Source organism: Anabrus simplex, chromosome 2, assembly GCF_040414725.1.
Source record: "Anabrus simplex isolate iqAnaSimp1 chromosome 2, ASM4041472v1, whole genome shotgun sequence".
NCBI lineage: Eukaryota > Metazoa > Arthropoda > Insecta > Orthoptera > Tettigoniidae > Anabrus > Anabrus simplex.
The window spans coordinates 1,071,343,044-1,071,360,353 of record NC_090266.1 but is presented as its reverse complement, the minus strand read 5'-3'; the positions used below and the strand labels follow the sequence as shown (position 1 = coordinate 1,071,360,353).

Genomic DNA, 17,310 nt, shown 5'->3' with positions numbered 1-17,310 from the left:
TGACACCCGTAGGCGATTCTGCGCGTCGTGATGAGGATGAAATGATGATGAAGACGACACATACACCTAGCCCCCGTGCCAGCGAAATTAACCAATGATGGTTAAAATTCCCGACCCTGCCGGGAATCGAACCCGGGACCCCTGTGACCAAAGGCCAGCACGCTAACCATTTAGCCATGGAGCCGGACAGCAAATCACATGAAACTCTTTCGTTCAGGAAATGTTCAAAATGCCTTTCGTTAGCATTAACACGTGCGTTGGGTTTGAACTCCACGCTGAGCAGCCCTGAATATGGTTTTCCGTGGTTTTCTATTTTCACACCAGGCAAATGTGGGACTGTCCCTTAATCAAGGCCACGGTCGCTTCCTTCCCCTCCTGTCCCATTCGCACCCTATCGTCCCCATGAGACATATCTGTGTCAGTGTGACGTAAAAAGAAAAGAAACAAGTTATTTGCATCAACCCGCCGTAGCACTGAATCTCGGATGTGCTGATGTACTCTGTATCCTGGTACGCTATACGTTGTCCATTGTGCCAGCCCGTAATTACGGGAAGTCTTTGATTCGTTCAATAAATATATATAACAAAATGTATGTTGGGTATTCAGCCTGAGGGCTGGTTTGGTCCTCCACAGCTCCGCCAACAGCTGTCATCGATAGGCTAGGCGTCACTGAAGAGGCATTGTAGGTATATAAGGAGTGAGGTAGTTTCCCGTTGGTTTCCTCTCCGAGCCAGAAGTTGCTATTACATATGAGTCTGCAAAACCCACTGAAATGCATACACCAATCGACCTTATGAGCGATAAATCCACGCTATTCATAACAGAGACTGGCTGCATAAGAAATGGTATTACTAGCATCGCTGATACCTCGGTCACTTTCATATTGTCAAAGCCAAGATGAGACTGAGACAGGTCAAGGAAAGGATCAATTTTATTCTAGCCCACGAGTACACTGTCAACACTACACCAAGCCAGGAAAGGCGAATATAACAAAATATAACCAAAGAAATAAAATAGTGAAAAGAAAATACTCACCATATACACTGACTGACAGAGCAAATGCAACACCAAGAAGGAGTGGTCAGAACTTTATGCCAATTGCAGGGTAGACTGACGTCACTGAGGTATGCCCATGATGTGAAATGCGCCGCTGTGCTGCGCACGTAGCGAACGATAAATGGGACACGGCGTTGGCGAATGGCCCACTTCGTACCGTGATTTCTCGTGTAGTCGTGTGCCACAGGACACGTGTATAGCTAAGAATGCCAGGCCGCCGTCAACGGAGGCATTTCCAGCAGACAGACGACTTTACGAGGGGTATGGTGATCGGGCTGAGAAGGGCAGGTTGGTCGCTTCGTCAAATCGCAGCCGATACCCATAGGGATGTGTCCACGGTGCAGCGCCTGTGGCGAAGATGGTTGGCGCAGGGACATGTGGCACGTGCGAGGGGTCCAGGCGCAGCCCAAGTGACGTCAGCACGCGAGGATCGGCGCATCCGCCGCCAAGCGGTGGCAGCCCCGCACGCCACGTCAACCGCCATTCTTCAGCATGTGCAAGACACCCTGGCTGTTTCAATATCGACCAGAACAATTTCCCGTCGATTGGTTGAAGGAGGCCTGCACTCCCGGCGTCCGCTCAGAAGACTGCCATTGACTCCACAGCATAGACGTGCACGCCTGGCATGGTGCCGGGCTAGAGCGACTTGGATGAGGGAATGGCGGAACGTCGTGTTCTCCGATGAGTCACGCTTCTGTTCTGTCAGTGATAGTCACCGCAGACGAGTGTGGCGTCGGCGTGGAGAAAGGTCAAATCCGGCAGTAACTGTGGAACGCCCTACCGCTAGACAACGCGGCATCATGATTTGGGGCGCTATTGCGTATGATTCCACGTCACCTCTAGTGCGTATTCAAGGCACGTTAAATGCCCACCGCTACGTGCAGCATGTGCTGCGGCCGGTGGTACTCCCGTACCTTCAGGGGTTGCCCAATGCTGCTCTGTTTCAGCAGGATAATGCCCGCCCACACACTGCTCGCATCTCCCAACAGGCTCTACGAGGTGTACAGATGCTTCCGTGGCCAGCGTACTCTCCGGATCTCTCACCAATCGAACACGTGTGGGATCTCATTGGACGCCGTTTGCAAACTCTGCCCCAGCCTCGTACGGACGACCAACTGTGGCAAATGGTTGACAGAGAATGGAGAACCATCCCTCAGGACACCATCCGCACTCTTATTGACTCTGTACCTCGACGTGTTTCTGCGTGCATCGCCGCTCGCGGTGGTCCTACATCCTACTGAGTCGATGCCGTGCGCATTGTGTAACCTGCATATCGGTTTGAAATAAACATCAATTATTCGTCCGTGCCGTCTCTGTTTTTTCCCCAACTTTCATCCCTTTCGAACCACTCCTTCTTGGTGTTGCATTTGCTCTGTCAGTCAGTGTACAAAAACTACGGTATTCGTGGCACAGAGTGGATCAAGCAGATCTACTAGCCCCTTATACTCAGAAGTTATTGTATTGTGGAGGTTGGGTGAACACTCATTTTAAAAAGGGTGGGGAAGGAGTCAGTTATTGGTAACTGGAGACCACTGGCGTGAAAAATACAAAAATGACTTGTCCATGACAGATTCAGCGATCAGACCCGCACCATACCAGTTGAGGCTTAATGCGAAGACAGATATGTGTACTGTATGTTGGATTTGCCGGACTGAATAGTTCAGACGGCAGAATGCTGGTCTTCAGAGCTCATGTTCGCGGGTTCGACCCCGGCTCAGACCGGTGGTATTTGAAGATGCTCAAATACGCCAGCCTCTTATCGATAGATTTACTGGCACGTAAAAGAATTCCCGCGGGGTCAATTCCGGCATCTCGACGTCTCCGAAAGCCTTAAAAGTAGTTAGTGTGATGTCATTATTATTATTATTATTATTATTATTATTATTATTATTATTATTATTATTATTATTATTATTATTATTCCCTATCGAATTTGGAGTAAACTGTCATTAAGAATGTTTTTTTCATAACAGGGCGTCTGCACAGGGTCGCAACTGACGGCCCCCTAGACCCCACAATTTGGGGAGGGGGGCTGCACAAAATCGAGTTCATATTAATTTGAATTCGTACATGTTGCCTATGTTGTGATAAATGTTCTGTAGCAGTATAGCCAATTTACAGAGGTGATAGATATTGTATATTCTCCCTAATAATGTAAAGTTTACCAACTGCATTGTACCGGATAAAAAAGGTATTTCGCTGTACACCTGTTGCGAGTGGCACGACGACGTTTCAGCATACTATCATTTGCGCTAATCTTGCATGCAGTTTTATTGTGAAAATTTTAAAACACAATCGTACTCATCACCCTACCGATGTTGCTGATGCCAAACAGAACGCTCAGTTCTGGTGCCATGTGAGTATCGCTTGTGATAATAAAGCGACCGACTTCTTACGTTTAATATTGTTTTATGTCCGCCTCTGTAGCGTAACTGTTATTGTTATTAGCTGTCGCCCTCGGGGGCCCGGGTTCGATTCCCGGTACTGCCAGAAATTTAAGAATGGAAGGAGGGCGAAATGTGGTTAATATGGTACAAGCGGCTCACCTTTAATGGGGGTGCGCCTGAAAAGTGCTGCACTACCACCTCTGGATGAGGACACGAGTGTTTTTTAAATATTGTTTTATTTTCCAAATGGAGTCATTTAAATCAAGTAATGAACATTTATGAGTAGTGCGCAAAAACGAAAACAACGAAGAGAACGACTGGAGCCAGTTTCAGAATTAGAAAACGTAGGTTTTTTTTCAAAATAACTGCTGAAAACCATGATACCGATAACGAGGGGCAGATATTAAGACTGATCTTCTCATTTGTGCTTTTCAGTATTGATGTCAGGGAAGATAGATTGTTGTGTACATTATTTGTAGGAGATGTATGGAAATTGTGGAGAATGTAGTTATTTTGGTACTGGAGTATTAACTCTATATGAATATTAATGTCCATTACCAGATATCCATAATTAACATTACATGTTCATCGTATCGAAATAGTTTATCGACTTTTCTGTCTTTCTTTTGTGGACAGCGGAATGTAGGCCTACGCGTTTCTCGCGCGTGTCACCGCTTATAATCTGACCGAATATTGCAAAACATACATACTTGTATACTTGTATACAATTCTTTCTGGAATATTGTTGACTCGTGTTTCAGCGGAAAACTGAATGATTTTGAGTCCCATCTTCAAAAACACATCTCACGGTGCGAAAGAGAAAGGGCATTACGGAAGATAGTCATCAACCTTGTGATAATGGCAGTCGCTCCCATCCCATCCCATCCCATCCCATCCCATCCCATCCCATCCCATCCCATCCCATCCCATTCTTGTTTGGCGACAGGTGTCTGTCTGTCTGTCTGGCTGTCTGTCTTCACAAGACTTCATTCCGTCCCTTAGATTTGGAAATGACATTCGATAATATTGAATTGGACCAAGCTTTTTGAGATTCTGGAGGTGATTGAGATCAGATACCTGGAAAGAATAATTATCTACAGTATGTACAAAAATCAATCTGCAGTGATAAGTATCGAGGTGTGAAAAAGAAGCAGCAATCCATAAACGAGTGAGGCAAGCCTGCAGTTTGTCCCTTCTACTTGAGTGCAGTGGAACGAAGTCAGATGATACAGGAAATAATAGATTAAGAAATGAAGTCGTAAAGGAAGTAGATGAATACTGTTATTTGGGTAGTAGAATAAGAAACGATGGCAGAACTAAAGTGGACATAAAATGCAGACTAATACAAGCAAGGAAGTCCTTTCTTAAGAAAATAAATTTGCTCACTTCTAACGTACATAATAGACATTAGAAAGATGTTTTTGAAGACTTTCATCTGGAGCGTGGCATTGAATGGAAGTGAAACATGGACGATAATTAGCTGTTAAAGGAAGAGAATAGAAACTTTTGAAACCCGGTGTTACAGAAGAATGCTGAAGGTGAGATTGATACATCGAATCCTGAATGAACTGGTACTGAATTGAATTGGTGTGAGGAGAACAATTTGGCTAAATTTGACGAGAAGAATGATAGGACAAATCTCAAGACACCCAGGATTAGTTCAGTAATTTTTGAGGGAAGTGTAGGCGATAAGAACGTTAGGGGTTTACCAAGGCATGAATATGACAGAATAGAGTAGATGGAGGATAGGGCAGCATGTAACTTAAAGCTGCATCAAACCTGTATATGGAGTGATGACCCAAACCACATGAAACATGTCGCGATCTCCGCAAATACTCGTCCCTGTCGATAATTCATGTTCCAGTAAATGCTGCTCAGTTTGTGAAATTCAGCATTTGCAGTGGTAATGATGGTTGAAATCTCAACCCATACGCCTATGTAGAGGCAGAGGTCGGGGGGGGGGGGCATTTACCTTGAAAAACAGATTTGTTAGGGGACCCAAAATGAAAATTTATTTGGTGGGTGGCTCATTTTTCCGTTGCGCCACTGCATCTTCAAGTTTAATGAACTGGTATATAGGTATACTACTTAAGGAGGATGGAAGGGAATGCTTACCAGTTCCCAGGTCTAGTCTGGTCTGGTCTCTGAAGTGGTGAGGAGAGTGTACTTGGCAGTTAGGGTGGGAGGCTGTAGGCCTGATAACACTAATGGCTGAGGAGAGAACTTCTCACAGGCTCTTCAGAAGCACTCGTTATCGTTGAGAAGCACATTCGAATTCCCTTCCTCGTTTTGCACTTACAAGGCTAGTTTCCAACGAAGGTTATGACATGGGTCCTGATAACTCTATCTTACCTCATAAATCAGGTTTCGATTCCCTACTCAGCCAATCTGATCACGTCTCTGTAACCGAATGGTGTGCAGTGTCAGTTAGGAGAGCTGCGCTTCTCACAGGTGCACGGTCGTTCTTATTGTGCTTTGCCACATGTTTTTACAAACATATACACTTTATGCAAGTGTTACGATAGGCCTACAGTATGTTACTTCATGCCCCAGGGTACCTTTCTTAGGCTCAACCCATGAAATGAAAAAAATTACTATCGCCACATCTCAATAACTGACTAAGCACTCAAATATTAATTGAACCTGAATAACTAACACACCTGAGAACGCAATCACTAGGGTTATGACCTGATATGTTGGAAATGTACAACCAGATATGCTCATCATGTAGCGAAATTAGATCTGAAGGTGGATATCTGCTATCATTTACCCCCATGAAATAGTTAAATATGACGTTCGACTCCATGGCTAAATGGTTAGCATGTTGGCCTTTGGTCACAGGGCTCCCGGGTTCGATTCCCGACAGGGTCGGGGATTTTAACCTTAATTGGTTAATTTCGCTGGCACGGGGGCTGGGTGTATGTGTCGTCTTCATCACAATTTCATCCTCATCACGACGCGCAGGTCACCTACGGGTGTCAAATCGAAAGACCTGCATCTGGCGAGCCGAACTTGTCCTCGGACACTCCCGGCACTAAAAGCCATACGCCATTTCATTTCAGTTAAATATGACCTATAAAGGTAGAAATATGTCGGCAATTATCCTCTTAAAATATCAAGTAAATTTGCCTTCAAAATAGCTAATTATGATCTGAAAAGTGGAAATATACTAGTAAATATCTTCATAAAATATCTAACATGTCGTTGAAACTTGTAGATATGTCCATATTAATCCTAACTCTGACCTGTAAGATGTAAATGTGCTAGCAACTATACCCAGAATAACAAAATAGGACATGAAAGGGGAAATATACCAGTAAAATATGCATAAAATAGCTAGATATTACCTTACATGCTGTAAATATGGTAATAAGAAAAGCTCAGTATAAACAAAACTCTAAAATACTGTTTTAGAAAAACATAAACTGCCTCTTTGGATCAGTGGTGGAGTGTCAGCCTCCGAAACCCAAGATAGTGGGTTCATACCCGGCAGAGGTAGTCGGATTTTTGAAGGGCGAATTAAAGTCTATTCGACACTCTAAGTCGTGAGATGTCGGCATATACAAAATCTATTGTGACATACTTGATGTTTACGGGGCAAAATTAAAACTCAGCCATCTAGTAGGCCTAGAGTAAAACGTAACGTCGAAGAAATGGACACGTAGACAGCCAGATGGCGTCAAATTGAAATGTCTCCACACGGTAGCTGAGGCCTTACGATTATTATTATTATTATTATTATTATTATTATTATTATTATTATTATTATTATTATTATTCTAAACATTATTTTTCATTAAATAATTCCATTTGTACCCATTTCATAGCTTTTGGGTTTGTCCGTCTGTTCCTTGCGCATTTCTAAATAGCTGAATATGTACTTTAACGAAATTCGGACGGTATTTTGAATCATCTAAGCCAGGGGTCTTAACCTCAGGTCCATGGATCACTTCGAGGTCCGTAAATGGGCTTGAGGTGGGGGGGGGGGGTCTGTAAATATCATTTTATTTAATATTCACTTCAAATTTAACATGACTACCAGAAGGTATCGCAGTACATTTTAGCAATGCATCACAATCAATCGGTGAATATTTGTCTGCTTTTTAATGTGTTTTAAATTGTACACTAACTTGCAACTTGCTGACCACTGTTTATAAATACTTGAAATGTCGGTTGACAGAGACTAGGAGCATTCTGGTGTGATTTGAAAGCAAGCTACTCGTGCTCTGATTTTTTTCTATTTTTGTACAGTCTGCTTTACGTCACACCGATACAGATAGGTCTTTTGGTGACGATGGGCTGGGAGTGGGAAGGAACCGATCGTGGCATTAGTTCAGGTACATCCACAGCAATTGTCTGGTGCGAAAATGGGAAACCACGGAAAACCTTTCTCGGGGGTGCCAACAGTGGGATTCGAAACCACTATCTCCCGAGTGCAAACTTATTGCTAGGTGACCCAAATCGCACAGCCACTTGCTCGGTATCCAGATTTTCTGTAGCAAGAACGACCACCAGGATGCTTACATGGCACAAAATTTTTAGGTTTGTAACTCGACAGCCGAGGCCGCACGCGTAGTATTTTCGTAACATGGAATTTGAAAGTTAAAAAATACAGAGGCTGCCTAGAAGTAAACGTTTATCCAGAAGGTGGTGGCACCCTTTTATTCAGAAGGACGTGGTTCCTTTTTCCCTGTAGGATGTCCTGAAATTTAGTAACGAGACGTTCACTGCTGAAGAGGCACATTATCTTGGGGTTCACTTAGCCCACAACCGAAATGAGTACTAAGTTGAATCCGGGAGCAAAGCGACCAGACAGAGTTAATCACTCCATCCCAGTCAGTACCGATGTTACGCATACTGCAACCTAGTGCTTTCCGCTCCTCCAGATTCCTCCACTCCGGGCGAGTTGGTCGTGCGGTTAGGGGCGCGCAGCTGTGAGCTTGCATCCGGGAGACAGTGGGTTCGAATCCCACTGTCGGCAGGCCTGAAGATGGTTTTCCGTGGTTTCCAATTTTCACACCAGGCAAATGCTGGGGCTGTACTTTAATTAATGCCACGGTCGCTTCCTTCCAACTCCTAGGCCTATCCCATCGTCGCCATAAGACCCATCTGTGTCGGTGCGACGTAAAACAAATTGCAATAATAATAACTGTAGTGAAGATAATTTAGACTATATTTATCTCCTGCAAAATTTAACATTTGACGGATGGGCTGGTGGACACGTGCCCATTCTACAGCTTTCGACTAAATTTTGTACTTGACCACAGAAGCCTTGACACAGTCTGTTGTACTTCTCAGTCACGTGCTTGTAGATGACTTTTCTTCTCGCAGATAGGCGTCTATTTGGAAAACGTACCTACAACAATTGAAGATTCAGATTATTCAGGGAGGCTCATCATTCATCGATGATTTTCATATTGCGTCGAATGTACAAGTTGATAATCAGATTTGGTATTTAACAATTTCATGATGATGATGATGATGATGATGATGATAATTTCGTGTTACTATTATAGCCGATTGTGTCATTTTAAGGCAGACCCTCTGATGAGGGTGGGTGACGTCTAATATGTGTGGGGAAACTGTGTGTTAGTATGGTGGTGCATGGTGTGCGCGGAGTGAGTAGCAGAAATTTTGGAGACAGCACAAACAGTAACCGTTCGCCTTAAAAATAAAGGACCCAGCCGGGAACGGAATCCGGGGCTTCCAGACTGAAGGCCAGGACACTGATCACTCACCTATGGGGCCGGACAATTTCAAGATACGAGGCTGAGAATTAGAGGAAGGCGCGATTATAACTGTAAATATATTACGGTTGATGTATCTTATCTAGATCGTCTCGGCCGGTTCGGGGATTTTAATAGTCTATTAATTCTTCTGGCTCGGGGACTGGGTTTTTGTGTTTGTCCCAACACTCTCCTCTTCATATTCGTACAACACACCACATTACCAATGACCGAAGAAACACGCAATGATGATTACATCCCTCCACGTAAGGTTGGCGTCAGAAAGGACATCCGGTCATAAAACAGGGCCAAGTCTACAAGTGCAACACAGTTCACATCCGCGACCCCACAGGTGTGGGGAAAAGTGGTAGAAGAAGATGAAGAAGAAGAAGATATTTTCTAAATCACAGCCTTTTCGGAAGGGTTAGAGAAAATTGAGTTAGGAATGAAGGTATCAAATTAGCTGAGTAAAATAAGGTTGTAAAATTTGCATACATAGGCCTACATACATTTTTATAGACTTCCATGCATTTCAGCGTTCAGTCTGCAAGCCTCTGTGAATTTTCTAACAGCCGCCACAATTCTCTATTTGGAATTACTTCTGTGGCCTCGTTTAGTTCTACTCCCCTTATCTTCAGAGCGTTAGAAACTGAGTCTAACCATCGTCGCTTTGGCCTCCCTCTTCTCATCTTACCTTCCATAACAGAACCCATTATACTCCTAGGTAACTATCCTTCTCCATTCGCCTCACACGATCCCACAGCAGAAGCCGGTTTATGCGTTCAGCTTCATCCATAGAGTTCATTCCTTAGTATTTATCTCCTCATTCAGAGTATACTCATGCCATTAAAATAAATGGCGTATGGCTTTTATTGCCGGTAGTGTCCGAGGACAAGTTCGGCTCGCCAGATGCAGGTCTTTTGATTTGACTCCCGTAGGCGACCTGCGCGTCGTGATGAGGATGAAATGATGATGAAGACGTCACATACACCCAGCCCCCGTGCCAGCGAAATTAACCAGTTAAGGTTGAAATTCCCGACCCTGCCGGGAATCGAACCCGGGACCCCTGTGGCCAAAGGCCAGCACGCTAACCATTTAGCCATGGAGACTCCTGCCGTTGTTACCACCTGTTTGTACCGGCAATCATTCTCGGTACTTTCATGTCTGTTACTTCTATCTTATTCATAAGATATCCTGCGATTTTCACTCCCGTAAAGCAAAGCTAGTCTGAAAACAGACTGATGTAAAGATAGTTTCGTTCGCGACCTGATTTCTTTCTTACAGGATACTGTTTATAGCAACTGCGAGCTCACTGAATTTGCTTTTTGCACCTTGATTCAATCTTACTTACTACACTAACATCCTGAGGGAGCACGCATCCTAAATACCTGAAATTATCTACCTGTTCCAGCATTGTATACCAATTTATAAGAATTATAATTACTCATCCTTTCTGAGCCCTTTCCCGGACTTCGCGGTCTGTAAAGAGCTCGTATCATCCTTCTCCGCACACAGGGTAATGTAATGTAGACACACAAATATCGACCTTATACGTGGTGTGAATACTGTTATTGTTTAATGTGTATTTCTTTTTCTTTCAGGATGGGAGACAACTATTCATTGGAGCTCCTGGAAGCAGATACTGGCAAGGTGAGTCACTGGCACAATCGCCCTGTCTTCTTTCAAGTTTCTGGTTTCTTTACTTCATACCGTTTACAGACGAGGCAGCATTGCGTCGCACCAGTCAACAAGTTTGCACGCATATTTCTCTCTGACCGAAGTGTAGATGTTTTCTTTTCAGTTATGACTCATTGACTGTGCTCCCGATCTCGTTAAGTTTGATCATATGTTATTCAAATTGTAAATGTATACTGAATTATTTTCTGTTTCATTAAGTCATTATACGCTAATGTAATTTAGGTCAGTGACTAAGAAACCTGGAGCTTCCCTTTATGTGGATCATCTAGTTCATTGACTTTTAGAAATAAACCATAATATTGCAATTATTTGATTTTAAAATTGATTTTCGCATTGCATGCAGCTGAAATCAATTGTAATTTTAATGTATTAAGTTATCTTATATAACTAAACTTCAATCTATGACTCACAGAAAGCAAGACGTAGCTGCTGACGTCTTATAAGGTGGAGATGGCGTAGCAATACCTATTTAATTAGGAAGTGCTTCATGTTTGATATGAGATGACGAGCAGTCAGCAGACCTCGTCATCCGTTTTATGAGGAATATTGGCGTGTTTTATCGTGTATAAACATAATATTTCTTGTTAGTTTTTATTTTATTGGTTATTATGTTTTATTCTGTTAACTCTTTTAGTTTGTGTTTGTATATTTTAATGTGCGTTTGTAAATATCAGTTAGAAAAATATATATTACTGCATTTCCAGGCATTGCCTTATTCTACCGTAATCTATATTTCTAACATGTTATCAGAAAATAAGGCATTGCGAATTAGATCCACTGATTATTTTAAATTCTAGTCAGTGGATACATTTTAAAACTTCAATTACCATGTCATTTCGTTCCACCTCGTGCCATTAGGAGCCGATGACCTAGATCTTAGGCCCCTTTAAACAACAAGCATCATCATCATCATCATCATCATCATCATGTGTGATATGACGTGGGAGATACAAAACGCATTAAAGTTATTTGCTGATTTTTTTCTTATGAACAAAGAGTCTGAGACATATAGGAGACATTCGGTGGGATACTTTTATATACATTTCTTTGCTTCTAATACCAAAGAAATGCTCGAGACAGAGCACATGGTTTCCCACCTGTTAGTGATACCACTGTGTTCGTTTTCACCTTGCATTTGAGGTACCGGGCTATTTTACGTCCCACTAACTACTTTTTTCGGTTTTCCGAGACGCTGAACTGCCTGAAATTTGTCCCACAGGTGTTCTTTTACGTGCCTATAAATCTACCGACACGAGGCTGACATTTTTGAGCACCTTCAAATGCCTCCGAACTGAGCCAGGATCGAACTTGCCAAGTTAGGGTCAGAAGACCCGCGCCTCAACCGTCCGAGCCACTCGGCCCGGCATACTAGGACAAACTAGAACTTCCAGGTTAAATAATAATAATAATAATAATAATAATAATAATAATAATAATAATAATAATAATAATAATAATAATAATAATAATAATAATAATAATAATAATAATAATAATGGCGTATGGCCTCTGGAGAGGCCTACTGCAGGTCTTTCGACTTGACGCCTTTTAGGCAACTCGGTCTGGAATCGAACCCGGGACCGTCTGTATCGAAGGCCAGCACGCAAACCAGCTATCCGTGGTTTCCCATTTTCATACCAGGCTGTGCCTTACTTAAGGCCATGGGCGCTTCCTTCCCACTCCTTTAACTTTCCTATCTCATCGTCGCCATAGGATCTGTCTGTGTCACTGCGATGTAAAGTTAATTATAAGAAGATTTATTTTGATTTTTTTTTAATTGCATGCGGAAAATGGACGTTATTACGTTTTTTATATTTATAATTCTATCTGCTGCATAAGCCATGATGTGACTATATTGGGTGATGCATGTTCTAAGATCGTCGACCCTTGGAATATAACCTTTGCAGGAGAAGTTGAGACTGTCAGTGATGGATAGTCATTGTTGCACTTTCTCAGTAATTTCACGAACTGGGCCCAAAACTCGTCTGATTTCATTGTTTCTGATCTTGCTTCGGAAAGTTGGATGTTAGGTGATGCATGTTAATTTATACGGAAGATGTATTAGAAACCAATTCGTAATTAATATAGATGACAGACATTATTTAGGAGCGTGCTTGGCAGTTCTGTGTAAATAATCATGATTTTGTGGTAACGGAGATATAGGACGTCTGGTGCTTAATAATGCGGGCTGCCTATCCTGCTCAAGGAATACGGGGCATTGAAACTCCCTGTAACTATGCAACCAAACAAGCATTTCATCGTCCGGTTTGCGTACAAGTATACTATGGCGCCTATTTCTTTCTAGTTTATCGGAACAAGACTGCCATACCTCATCTCATCGTCAGTTGAAATGGATTTAAAATATATGGGATGATAATAATAATACCTAGCTGCTTGCTCGTCAATTTCGACGTTTCGTTGTCACCAGAGATCTTTTATATGCCGACATCGTACGACATGGAGTGTCGAATGGACTTTATTTCGTCCTTTAAAATTCCAGCTACCTCTGTCGGGTTTGAACCCGCTGTCTTGGAATCCGGAGGCCGATACTCTACCACTGATCGACAGACGGAGCTAATATAGGGGTAAAGCAGCATCTCTAAAAGTAGGTATTTTGAAAATTGCATGATTACTTGCTAAATTAATAGAAATGTTTTTACTTTTTAATGTTCAGAGTATTTCACAGGTAGCAATTTACGTGTGTGGCCACAATGCCGTTGTATTTTACGCTCGTTTATTGTGAAGCTACCGAGCTCGATAGCTGCAGTCGCTTAAGTGCGGCCAGTATCCAGTATTCGGGAGATAGTAGGTTCGAACCCCACTGTCGGCAGCCCTGAAAATGGTTTTCCGTGGTTTCCCATTTTCACACGAGGCAAATGCTGGGGCTGTACCTTAATTAAGGCCACGGTCGCTTCCTTCCCACTCCTAGCCCTTTCCTGTCCCATCGTCGCCAAAAGACCTATCTGTGTCGGTGCGACGTAAAACAAATAGCAAAATATATATATTGTGAAGCTGTTTAGGAAGTTTGGTATTGGGTTGGATATTGTTTTTGAAGATGAATTTTCATCTGTGAGATAGATATGAGAAAGGGTTTCTGGGACTTTGCATATGCTATGTAGGCAATTGCCTGGATTAAGTCAGTGGAAAGAAAAAAAGAAACAAAACGAAATACCCACTCTCGACGGCCACCTTGAGTTACCAGTGCCCGAACTCGAAGCACAAACGTCTCTCATGTGCAGGTCAAACAATTAGGTGGGTGTGCAACTAGCAGAGTTTACATTTCTATTTAGGGATTGAGAAAGTCGTGACCATGTGCCTCGGGCATATGTGGTACCGGAATATGATGAACATGTGCCATTGCGATGATATGTAATTATTTTGACCTGGGATTTGAGTTCTGAAGAAAGTAGTATTTGGTCAGGGAGACAGTGGCTTGTTGTTTGTACTGGAGATCGGACCTCAGAATTCCACCAAACGGCCTAACTATTATGAGTAGCAGCAGTGGAGGATTTAACATTTCTGTATCCCTAGGCACGTTGTCCTATTCCACACCTCAAACGAATAAGTATTTGAAATAACTACAGAATATGGTACACTGTGATTTAACACTGCACAAAATCAGGGTATTCAGAACGTAATAACTTAAAGGTAAAAGTAAACTCGCCAGTTATAGAAGCTCTCACCTTTAGCAGTAAGTCAAATAATGCAGCAGTTATGATTTATGATAGAACAATCCTTTGATTACTTCCAAGGCCCCCGAACTTTCCAAGAAAATGTCGGACTTACAGATGTCCGACAAGCCGCTCCTCTTCAGAGATTATAGTTCACAAGGAAGGGGACACGGATGTACCGTTAGCCAGTAACAATGTCTCGAGAGTAAAACTGTATTGAAAGAGGCTGAGAATGACAAGTAAGACCACACAAGTGTTGTGTTGTGTTCTAACAATAAATAGCGAAACATTAAGCATATAATTTCGAAATATAGATAATTAAAGCATATCTACAGAAATATTATTGTAGGAATTAACGAAAGATAGTTGTCAACATTTGCCGTCCCCTAATGGTGCCATCCGTAGGTGAGTGCCTAGTGGACCTATACTATAAATCCACCCTTGGGCAGCAGAGGTAGTGAGCAGTATATATCGTGAGATTGAGGTGTCGTGTGGTCAGCATGATGAATCCTCTCGGCCGTTGTTCTTGGCTTTCTAGACCGGGATGCGTTCTATGTAAATGTGTATAAAACTATCACAAACACCCAGCCTCCGAGCTGGAGAAATGAACCAAAAGTAGATAAAATCCCCGGCCCGCGCGGGAATCAAACTCATGAACCGAAGGCCACTATGTTGACCGTTCAGTTAAGGAGCCGGACTGCATGGGAATTGGGGATATTCAAGCAAAATACATGCCACGATTATGAAATGAGAGGTATAGAAACAAAACTCGCGTTGTCTACTTCTCATGGTTTATGGTAAAGCTAAAAATACTCAAATGTACATATCTGGGATAGTAAATATCTGAAGGGATTCTTCCCTGTGAAAAGTAAATCTGAAGGCGAAAAATTACATAATAAATTAGACGGATATGAGTTTTGCATCGAGTGGTTGTGGTTAATGTTGCTTTAGGCACATACATTCTTAGGCTAAGTATATGGAATACTGCACTGGCTGACCATTTGGAGGAGAATAGAACAGGAGAAGTCAAAAATACATATTAGTACCTCTAGTTGCTAAAATGGATGAGCTATATTTCATACAGTGTTTATGTTGGGTATTCAGCCCGAAGGCTGGTTTGATCCTCCACAGTTCCACTGCAAGCTATCAATAGACAGCCTAGGCGTCACTGAAGAGGCGTACTAGGTAAATGAGGAGTGAGTTAGTTTCCCGTTGCTTTCCTCACCGAGCCAGTAGTTGCTATTGCATATCAGCCTGCCAAGCCCACTGAAATGCATGCACCAACCGACCATATGAGCGATATTTTCACACCATTCATAACAGGAACTGGCTTCATAAGGACTGTTATTACTAGCATCGTTCATACCTCGGTCACTTTCATATTGTCAAAGCTAAGCATGAGACTGAGACAGGTCAATGAAAGTAACAAATTTCTCTAGTCCATACCAGAAGACATAGTGCAGTGTAAGCATTACATCTCGCCAGCTGGGGCCTATTTCATCCAATATAAGCACACAAATGAAATCAGGTCAACGTCACTTAAATTCCTAACAACATACGGACATAGAAAGTTATTCTTCAATATCTCTTCATTCTCTCAGTATTCAAATCATTATTTTAATGTGTTCAAACAGTTTATTCAAAACTTTCTATTTTTATGAACTTCTATTTCTTTGCCACATATCTTAATTTTTCCTATTTCTTCTGAAACATATTTTTCATAAATTCCACGTCCACTGCTTGTACTCATTTATCCCCCATCATTAGGCATTTCACGGTTCTTTATATGTCCTGCTCCATGGCTGACGGGTTCGTTTCCTGGCCTTCGGGTCCCGCGTTCAATTGCCGACTAAGGGCCTGTACTACGACTGTCAGATAAACAGCTAGATACGTAGGCTGCAGTTTTGCAAACTAGAAGTTAAATATTTTCTTGCGTACTACCAACGGATTTTAATGGCGGGATTGTAATGCGGAAGATGTAGTAACATTTTTATTGGGTTGGTAATAAGGTTACTGAAAATATAGTGAAATTTAGCGCGGTGGTATACGTGTTCCCTGGTGTTTTCGTTTATTTAGCTCTATTCCTTTTGAAATTGTATTACTAGAATCCAATATCAGACTCTTATTAAGCTATAATGTGGAAGTCCAGGTCAAAAACAGAATTAGGACTGAAATATACACATACGAAGGAATGTTAAAATTAATTAACTGTATAACGAAATTGAAACTGTTATAGAAAATAAAAAGACTGAAAATGTAACCTGGACGCAAAAGTAAAGATTCAGGTTATGTATCTTTTTTGTCTAGTACTATTTACGAGGTTGTGCGTTACGACGAAAGTAAAGTTTATATTCGTAATTAATGCTACTGATGCAGCGTGGGATCATTAATTTTATTATTAATTCAATTTACTGTTTGCTCATTGAATAAGTAGTTAGTTTCTTTCTTTTCAATACAATGTGAGAATAGTAACTGGCAAGCATTTATCTCACTTTAGCGTAAATACTTTTGTAGCAAGTTGTTATGAAGTAAAATAAATATAACCTCCTTAACATCCTCATTCGACGGACGAATCGCCATGAACAAAGTCGTATACCTTTACTCCACATGTGCGTCGCGGATAGATTTGGAATAGAACCCACGCTTTTGACACGCATTTTAATGATTAGGAAATGTGTACTATCACCTCTAGTACCCTACCGACGACCATTTACAAGGTAAAAAAATGTTAGACTATTGGGACTCGAACGCGCGGAAAACTGCTTAATAGCA

General features: G+C 42.1%; 1 protein-coding gene across 2 annotated transcripts in view; it reads left to right on the top strand.

The window, feature by feature from the left end:
• if (inflated) overlaps nucleotides 1-17,310 on the top strand; it is a 691,187-nt gene that overhangs the window by 554,571 nt on the left and 119,306 nt on the right. For both annotated transcript variants that reach the window (XM_067142033.2, XM_067142032.2), the window contains exon 6: nucleotides 10,771-10,819. In XM_067142033.2, the coding sequence (XP_066998134.2) occupies nucleotides 10,771-10,819 (49 nt within the window). The remainder of the gene's footprint in view (nucleotides 1-10,770; nucleotides 10,820-17,310) is intronic.